At 35.1% G+C, this 9,333-nt stretch overlaps 1 protein-coding gene across 2 annotated transcripts; it reads left to right on the top strand.

Annotated features, from left to right (window-relative positions):
* The first annotated feature begins 901 nt into the window (after positions 1-901).
* On the top strand, positions 902-7,358 carry LOC125847776 (ubiquitin receptor RAD23c-like). 2 transcript variants are annotated; one of them, XM_049527460.1, is made up of 12 exons: positions 902-1,125; positions 2,558-2,719; positions 2,922-2,975; positions 3,642-3,715; positions 3,819-3,893; positions 3,991-4,168; positions 4,404-4,538; positions 4,620-4,685; positions 4,760-4,807; positions 4,912-5,018; positions 5,159-5,237; positions 7,045-7,358. In XM_049527460.1, exons 1-12 carry the CDS (start codon positions 1,060-1,062, stop codon positions 7,159-7,161), a joined length of 1,161 nt encoding a protein of 386 aa, XP_049383417.1. In that variant the 5' UTR covers positions 902-1,059; the 3' UTR covers positions 7,162-7,358. The 2 variants fall into 2 exon arrangements, with proteins under 2 accessions (XP_049383417.1, XP_049383418.1); XM_049527461.1 differs by lacking the exon at positions 2,922-2,975.
* Positions 7,359-9,333: the final 1,975 nt, after the last annotated feature.

Below are 9,333 nucleotides of genomic sequence, written 5' to 3'. Positions count from 1 at the left end.
GGTGGTCCGAAAATAACGAGAGAAGGTTCGTAGGCCTCCTCTCACTCTTCTGCAGGACTAAATGTTCACCCTAGATGCAAAACTCTTTATTCCCTTTTTAATAAGTAGATAGAGCCATGATAAATAAATTCTTTTCACTCCCTTTTTCGATTTCTGCCGAAGACCTATGTTAATGTTTTGAAAAAGAAACATTCGCATTTTGTGACAAATAAACCCATTATACGGATTATTGTATATTTTTACCCATATCAACATGAAGAAAAAAAGATGAGGCATATCAAAGATTAAGATAATGAAAACAAGTTCGAGTCCTTACGAAGAAGGGACCATCTCAAGGAACTAATCTAGTTATTCCCTCAATAGAGCAAAATTAATTTTTTGTAAAAAAGAAGTTGACATATAAGCAAATACTCATGAGTATTAATGTAGTATAAAAATTTGCTATAAAATTGATTTTTTTTCTATATTTAATTATTCATCTACATCAATAAATGTCTCTGCAAGAAATATAAAATATTTGGATAAGTTAATAAATGAATTATTAAATTTTTCATAGAAAAATAAGCAGATCTCATTGTATTATTTTTTTTACCCAATATAAAATTTGATTGGGTTAAAGGGTTAATAAATGTATTATTAAAAAAAGACATAGTATCCAAATAGAAGAGAAATAGATTTTTATTATATCAAGTATATATATTTGAATAAAATAAAGATAGTAGAGTAATATTATAGTCCTAATAGAAATAAAAATGATATTAAGAGATAATTTACCAACATCGCTGTACCTGACGTGGCTTCACATTATTTGTTTATTCTGAGCTGTCACGAAACCTAGCGGTAACCAAATCACTATCCTTTTTTTTTTCCAGGTATATAAGGCGTGATAAAGACATTAAAAACCCTTTTCAGTGTAAACTTTCTGCTTAAGCCTTTCTTCTATCTGCTAAATTTTCTATAAACACATTCGTTAACTTTACAAATTCATCGCCGGCAGTGACCGGAAGTTGCAGGACGCCGGCGTCGTAAGTGGAAGGACGTGTAAACAAGCGTTTGAAGATGAAGATTTTTGTGAAGACTTTGAAAGGCACTCACTTCGAGATCGAAGTGAAACCCGAAGACACAGTAACTATCGATCTCTATATATCTTTTTGTATTGTATGATATACATGCTTTCATGTGTTTATGTTTGTGAATTGTGTTCAATTATCAAATTGAGTTGTTGTAAGCGGCGATTGAGCTCTGATTAGGGTTTCCTAGCGGCTGATGTAGTTTCAGGGTTTTAAGTCATCGACTACTAAAAAAAAGTCACTGACTGTTCCTCTGGAGTAGTGAATGTAGAGTTGTAACAACAAAAAAAACTTTATATATAGTTCTAGTCAAAGTCAGTGGCGACTTTGTTTGTGAATTTTAGGGTTCTAATAGTACATGGTTTGGGAGGGGTTGTTTCAAGTATTATTGATTTGTTTTGATTCGTGAATTGATGGTATTTAATGCTGCTGAGTGATTTTATGTGAATTCTTCGAGTTGAATTGAATTTGGATTCAGCTGAATGATTATTTATTACTGAGTAGATTCTGTAGTGTCCTGCTATATATCTAGTACTATGATGAGTTGTCCTAAGCCTTAGTGTGAGGTGACATTTATCCGGTGGACTTAGTTGAGGTGTCCGAAGGCTGGTCCGGGCACTGCGATTATCAAAATAGCTTAATAAATTAGTTTCTACGTAAGTTAAACTGGTGGAAGCTTTATTGCAAGTACCTAACTTTTTAAGGAAACAATTTCTTTGTTTTTCTTGGGAAGAGTTTGGAGTGACTTCTAGTTTTCAATTGAGTTTGGACTTGGGGGTGATTTTAGTTTTTTTTTAATGTTAGCAGAGCCATTGGATTTGTTAATGGAGTTTCTCGATTTCTGAGGATGTAGTATGGTCCAATTCTTGTTCAGTCGAAAGCTAGTTTTAAGGGTTGAATTAGGGCTACTGCCTCTTTCTTAAGCACTTCATAGGACCCACGGCCCTTATAAGACCCTCATGAGTGCAATTCTTTCTTGACCCAGATGTTCTTGAAGCTACAACTACTCAAGCCAATTTTTCTAGAGGTAGAAGACAAGAGAATTAAAATAACATTGTATGAGATGGTCCTGCATACGTCGAATTAGAAGACACTGCTATGTTTTTTTCTTTTCTGTTGCTTTTCGTTGATACTGCTTTGTTTTTTTTTTCTTTTGGTGCTAAGAATATTGTGCAGACAGGGTTGAAGAGCTTGTGCAGAATTTACAGCTACTTCACCTTCCTAATTTGCCTTTTTCCTGTTTATTCTTATTCCATAGTTGAAGTCCTCTTTGTGTGCATTCACATGTTTACACCCTTTCTTGTTTAAAAATAGAGTAAATATAGCAATAAAAACAAAATCGGAACATCATCGCTAGCGTTGATTCGTCATTTACTTTTAAACAAAGTCCCAATCTTAATCATGTTTGTAATTTCTTTGTCAGTGCTTTCTCTCTCTCTTTTTCCTCTGTCGCACAAACTGATTTGCTCCACATAATAAATATTTAGGTTGCTGATGTGAAGAAAAGCATAGAAACAGTTCAAGGTCAAGATGTCTACCCCGCTGCACAACAGATGCTTATCCACCAGGGTAAAGTTCTCAAGGACCCTACAACATTGGAGGAAAACAAAGTTGCTGAAAATAGTTTTGTCGTTATAATGCTTTCCAAGGTACCTATTCTTCAAAGTAATTTAACTATTTAAGCATGTGCTCTACAAAGGGTTTGTCTATAGTTTGGAAAGAAATAGCTGTTCTTCCCAGATGATTTTAAGGGTACTTGATGCTTCCATGAACTGTGTGAATATATATTTTCTGTTTCTATTGGCTGATAATGGTTCATCTCCAATTTTTGTCCTCCCATGATCATTGTAGAATAAGGTTTCAACAAGTGGAACCTCAGCTACACAGCCAGCGCCTTCAAATTCGGTGAGAGCTCTACTTGCTGACTTCTTTAATGCACTTTTTGTTTCTAGTGAGACGATTGAGATTGAATTCAACTTCCTTTAAATTAGATGTGTATAACTGTTGTTGTGATCACTACCTTCCTTTAATATTTTTTGTTGTCCTGTTGCAAAGCATGTGATGAATGATGATTGTTTTTGTAGTCTACACCTGTAATTGTATATGTGGAGACGGATGTTTGGTTTATGGGTTTTGTAGCTGAACCATGCGATGAAAGAGAGTGATTTTTATGAGTTTTGTGAAATGTTTATGTTACCTGTGCTATTCTGGGGCACTTGAAGCCTAATATCTTATGCTGTGAACCATTTGAAGATGATTGTATGAATCTATAATGGTTATTTGGGAGCTGATGACATCTGTCCCGATGTTCTCCTGTTGCTAAAAACCTGTGATGAGTGTTGATTGTTTTTGTAAACTACACGTGTACTTGTTTATTTGGAGACACATGTTTGGTTTATGAGTTTTATAGTTGAGCTATGCGCTGAGAGAGTGATTTTGCTGAGGCTTGTGTAATGATTATATTACTTGTGCTGTTCTGGGGTACTTGAAGTCTAACATCTTGTGCTTTGAACCATCTAAAGATGGTTTTATGAATTTGTAATGGTTAGCTGATGGTATCTGTTTGACTAGGCCCAACCTGCAACATCCACTGGCCAACCTACACAGACAGTAGCACCTCAAGCAACTGCTGCAAGTGTGGCACCGTGAGTTTCTGTTCCCCATAACTTTTTGCTGTTGGTTGGAAGATGCTTAGAATCAATTTTTTTGTTTGTGGTTTAGTTAGCTTAAGCTTATTTGGTTTTTTAGTGCACAATCTGCTCCTACTCCGGCTCCTGCTCCTGCTCCAGCTCCAGCACCAGCACCAGCTCCAGCTGCCGCTAAGTGAGTACATCATAGCATCTTGGACTAGAAAATTACTTTTTGGTCATGCTATGTGATTAGTTTGGTCATGTTTTATATTACTTTCTTTGTCAAACAGTCCCTTGACAGACGTGTATGGCCAAGCGGCATCAAACCTTGTTGCTGGAAGTACCTTAGAAACTACGGTTCAACAGATTCTTGATATGGGTGGTGGAAGTTGGGAACGGGATACGGTTGTGCGTGCTCTACGGGCTGCATATAACAATCCAGAGAGAGCTATTGAATACCTGTACTCTGTGAGTTCACAATTGATTAAGTTCTTTACTTTGTGCATCGAACGCATAGCATTCCCGAAGCTTCATATTCTCTTGAAGTTACTTTGCCCAGAAAATATAAGTAGTTCAGAAAGTAGGAAAATGCTCACATTCTGTTGGCAGTTAGTGCTTGTGTTGTGATAGATTCTAGTATTTTCTTTTGTCTTCTAATATCACATCTTTTAATTGACTTTAAAGTACACCTATTATGATTCAGGGTATTCCTGAGCAAGCAGAAATCCCACCTGCTGCTCCTGCCAGTGGACAGGCTGTAAATCCTCCAGTTCAGGCTTCACAGCCAGCAGTTCCGTCCGGTGGGCCAAATGCTAATCCTTTGGATCTCTTTCCTCAGGTGGTGAAATCCACCAGAAAATTTAAGTTTGTGCTCACATTTTATTCAAACTGCTAAAAATTATCTGAAATTTACCATCAGGGCCTTCCAAATGTGGGTTCAAATGTTGGAGCTGGAAATTTGGATTTCTTAAGCAATAGTCCACAGGTGCACATCCTACCTTTGTAAAATTGGTAATTAATTTGTCAGTATAATTTTTTAACCTTTTTTCCCCTCAACAGTTTCAAGCCCTCCGTGCAATGGTGCAAGCAAACCCACAAATATTGCAGGTATCTCACACAGACTGACACACATGGCTTTTAATTTTGTTTGCTCAAAGCTTTTACAAATGGTTTCTGGAACCTGGAACAGTGACGTTTTTTTCACTCTGCAGCCAATGCTCCAGGAGTTGGGTAAGCAAAATCCTCAATTGATGCGGCTGATTCAAGAGCATCAAGCTGACTTCTTGCGCCTCATCAATGAACCTGTTGAGGGGGAAGGGTGAGAACTACTTGTTTTGAATTAGGGAGCTGGATGCATATGAGGCACAGCAACTTACGCTTCTAGCCATCCAAAATCCTTTTTTTGACATCTCCGTATCTGTATGTGAGGTTGACTTTGTCATAATATGGTACTATCAGGAACGTGCCTGGGCAGCCGGCAGGGGCTATACCACAAGCTGTGACTGTCACACCTGAAGAGCGTGAGGCTATTGAGCGAGTAAGTTCTTCATTTATCTTTTAGCTTGTGCCACATGGTTACAGGTTCAGTTAGATCTAGTTCATTTCATGACAATTTCCTGCAAGACTGGAATGTTATTGGGGAACCTCAGAGTGATTGCGGTGCCTTTTCATGTTGTTGGAATTGTACCTTTCTTTTATCTAACACAAAGCCATAACATCTATGAATTGAGTTTCCAATGATCATTAAATAAGGAAGGACAAGCCTATGCCTTGTTCCTGTTTCGTTTTACACGACACTGGTAGGATTTGCAAATTATTACTTGATAGTTGAAGTGCTGAGGGTGCAGCACCGAACCAGTTTTTTAAAGCTTAAACTCAATTTTCTTGCATGGAACATTAGATAGTCTGCCTGCACCTTTTATGTCCTTCATTTTTCATGTGCCGATGTGTAAAAATACCAGAGCTCCATATTTGATTTAAAAAAAAAACAGATCCTTCATATTTAGAAATGTCATATTTAACAGCTATATCTTTGTGTTTAGGCTTCAAAGGTGCTTACACTGTACTGACAAGAGTGATCACCAGTATTATGCTACCGTTATATTTCTAAATGCTGTGTTCAGTAACCACCTAATGTAATATTCCACAACAATGCATTTACGGATTCTTAATGCAAAGAGCACTAATGAATCCATGAGATTTCACCACTTTCTCTGCATTCTGCCTTTCTCTATAAACACAGCTATCACAAACTGTTAAACTTGATTCTGCTTCTTTTTTTTTCCCTTTTTTCAGTACACCTAATATTCCTATCTTTCCATATTGTCTGCCAAATGCAAGGTGTAGTTTGCCATATTATTCTTGTCTCCTTTTCATTTACAAGTTCCTGCCTTTAATCCCCATGGCCATGTGAATGAGTTATTAAGTTGGCACTCCATTTAATCTTGTACCGTACTGATACGGAATTACTCTTTTCACAGTCTCCTCTTCCTCATATCAAGAGCCAAATGGTAAATCTGTGTGGAAAACATTAGGTTACACTTGTCAGCATGTGTTTTGTTTATTAAAGTATGGTGGAGGTTGGGCCAAATTTGTGTGCACCTCAATTATTCGACTGGGTGCCTATGCTACCTTCTACCACCGTAACTATTGGGTTATTCTGCTCACCAAGACTTGGGCAAATGTGAAGAAATCATTTTTTGTCTCTGCCGGAATTTGAACCCTCGTCTCCCATGATTTTCATCCCACATCACAAACTACCAGGCCTCACCTTTGGGTGCCTAAAACCATTCAACACAATTTGCCACCCCTGCCCGACACTGAGGGGATGTTGCTACTTCCTCATTACCACGTTTTTATGAAAAATTCTTGCTTGTGTTCTTTTTACACAAGTTCATAAAAAAGATTGATCGAGGATTATCTCCAGAGAATCCTCTCAAACTGGTAAAGCAAGAATTGCTTCTCTAACTTGATAGAGCATTACTTTTTATTTTTTTGGATGGAGCATTACTTGTTAGTTTCATGCTGCATTGCATGTGATTTTACTTGGAAGGACTATTGGGTTTGTGTTATCATTTGTTTTCAGCAAAATCAGCTGATTTATTATATCCACAAAATTTATACATTAGTAAAAGTTGCACATGTCTTTTGATCTTCCACTACCTACCTATCCCTTTGGTATCTAGAAAGCTAAAAAGAAGCAAACTATTATGGATGTCACTCTGTCTTCCAAATTTTACATCTTCAGTTGTGATATATAATTCACTGAGCTTTAGCAGATATGAAATATTATTCTGATGTGATATTGCTGTCCATTTCTGCTTTGTTGGTGTTGATCTTTACAGCTTGAAGCTATGGGTTTCGATCGAGCTTTGGTGTTGCAAGTATTTTTTGCATGCAACAAAAATGAGGAGATGGCTGCAAACTATCTGTTAGATCACATGCATGAGTTTGATGAATGACATGGATGAAAGAGAGTGCATTTCAACCTCTTAGAATTTTCGTTATACTTTGTTTTTGTTTTTTCTATCTTCTAAATCCGGGTGACATACTTTCTATCTTGCCATGTGGAGTAATTCAACGCCCTAATTCACAGTCTTGGATCTAAACTCTTTCTTTAATGGATATGTTATATAAGTTGAGGACCCGCAATCTTTCATCTTGTTCAAGTGCCATTAAGTTGTAACTATTTGGGCTTTGGCAAGAATAACGTGTTCTATCATGCAAAGCCTGTTATGTGCATTGATTTCAATATGGTTGCCATTCTTATTGTTTGTTGTGTGCTTGTGTTCTATCTGCAAGGTTGTTTCTTTTCTTTTGTGAAGTTAACGATGCCAGCTACTGCTGATGGCATCTACTTGGTTGTTTTTGTTTATATCCGTTCAGTTTGTTATGTTAGAATTTATTTTCTGACACCTAGCTGTTTGAGTCAAAGATTTCTAAGAAATGCTCCCTCCCCTGGCATCAGTAGGCCTTTGTTCTGCCTCTTCCTTCTCTTTTCTTTCCTCTTTTTTTTTTTTGATTTGTTCTAACAGAGTAGACTCGACATAGGTGTTTGACTCAAAGGGGGATTTGTTCTGCTCTCTGCTCTTGAGGTGAAATAGAATAACCCGATTGAAGCGTAATGATCATACGTGTATCCCATAAATGGTCTTTTGTGCATCCATAGCTTGGGAAGGTCTTTGGACTTTCTTCCTCCAAAATGCTTCCTTAGACTGTCTCTGATCCATTTTTATTTTATTTTTCATTCTCTATATTTGGAGAGTAAAATAGAGAATGCCCTCTTCAACCTATCTCCATATTACCCTTTGTACTCCATTTATTTGGAGAACTACTATTCACCTCCCTATTTCACTTTTTGGTTATTTTAATATAATTTTAACGATATCATTAAATAAGTCATTATTATTTGTAATTATTTTCGTATGTAATATAACATCTAAAAATATGTTATTGAAAAGTTACTACTTTTTTCCGAATTAATAATTTTTTATTTTATTTTTTAAAAAAAAGTTAGCACTTTAAATATGTAATTTAAAATTATTTATACAAGACTATTAATTAAGTCTCTAATATTTGTAATTATTTTCTAAGTAATATATTATTGATAAATATACTATTTCCATCTTGAATTAACAATTCTTCTAATTTGATTTTTTAGAAGTTTTTATCACTTTAAATATGTAATCCACTTATATGCTAAAGTGATAAGTGATTAAACTACACTTTTTAATGAGCATGAAAATACTTGATGCAATAGTTTAAAATGGAATAGGGAAAGTAAATTAGTATACAAAATAATTGGATACATGTTGCAATCGTTAATCTAAAGAACTCCTTAATGCATTAATAAAGCATTTTTGGGAGATATGTAACAAACTTGAAAGTTAAATATATATATAAAATTGAAAATAATTTTTACGATAATGCAATATTTATGATATAATTGTAGTTCATCAATAATTTTACTTTGATTTGAATTGTTTGCTGTAATATTTGTCGCATTTATGTTATTTAGAATAAAATATTTTTTTATTAAATGAAGAATTTGAAAAGAATAAAATTTTATATTACATGAAGATTATATAGATTATTATTTGAAAAATAATGATTTATATTATGAAATAAGAAAACAAAAATGAAATGAAAATAATTATATAATATTAAGGAGAGAGAAGCAAATTCATTTTTAGAGACTAAAATATAGAATTAGGTTGGAGTTGATTTTCTGAACAAAAGTATTGACGATAATGACATTTTTTAGTCAAATTATAAACGGAGGACATTTTTATTCTTTTCACATAGTTTGGCATTTTTGATCATTTTCCCAAAATGGATTAACATGTGCACGAGCGTCTGTACCAAATAAGCATAAATGTCTAACTTAATAGATTTTCACCTATAGTGGAGCGAAGGATCCAACATAATCTGTGTAAAAGCAGACTTCAATTGTCAATAAATATTAAATTTTAGATTTATAAATATAAAAATTTAGTGGCAGAAACATTAATACGACATTTAAATTTTGGATGTGAGTTTTCAAAGGTACACATGGTTTTTCATCAGGGCGTTGCAGCTTGCAATGGTTAGCTATTAAACAGCGTGTGGCTTATTTACAAATCTACCCCCACACC

This window comes from Solanum stenotomum, chromosome 12, assembly GCF_019186545.1.
Source record: "Solanum stenotomum isolate F172 chromosome 12, ASM1918654v1, whole genome shotgun sequence".
NCBI classification, from domain to species: domain Eukaryota; kingdom Viridiplantae; phylum Streptophyta; class Magnoliopsida; order Solanales; family Solanaceae; genus Solanum; species Solanum stenotomum.
This window is presented reverse-complemented; position numbering and strand designations above follow the sequence as displayed.

Bases quoted from the DNA above. Each gene is read 5' to 3' on its own strand.
- LOC125847776 (XM_049527460.1), top strand. From the start codon at position 1,060: ATGAAGATTTTTGTGAAGACTTTGAAAGGCACTCACTTCGAGATCGAA. The intron at 1,126-2,557 runs GTAACTATCGAT...ATAAATATTTAG, and splicing joins AAGTGAAACCCGAAGACACA to GTTGCTGATGTGAAGAAAAG. The intron at 2,976-3,641 runs GTGAGAGCTCTA...CTGTTTGACTAG, and splicing joins AGCCAGCGCCTTCAAATTCG to GCCCAACCTGCAACATCCAC.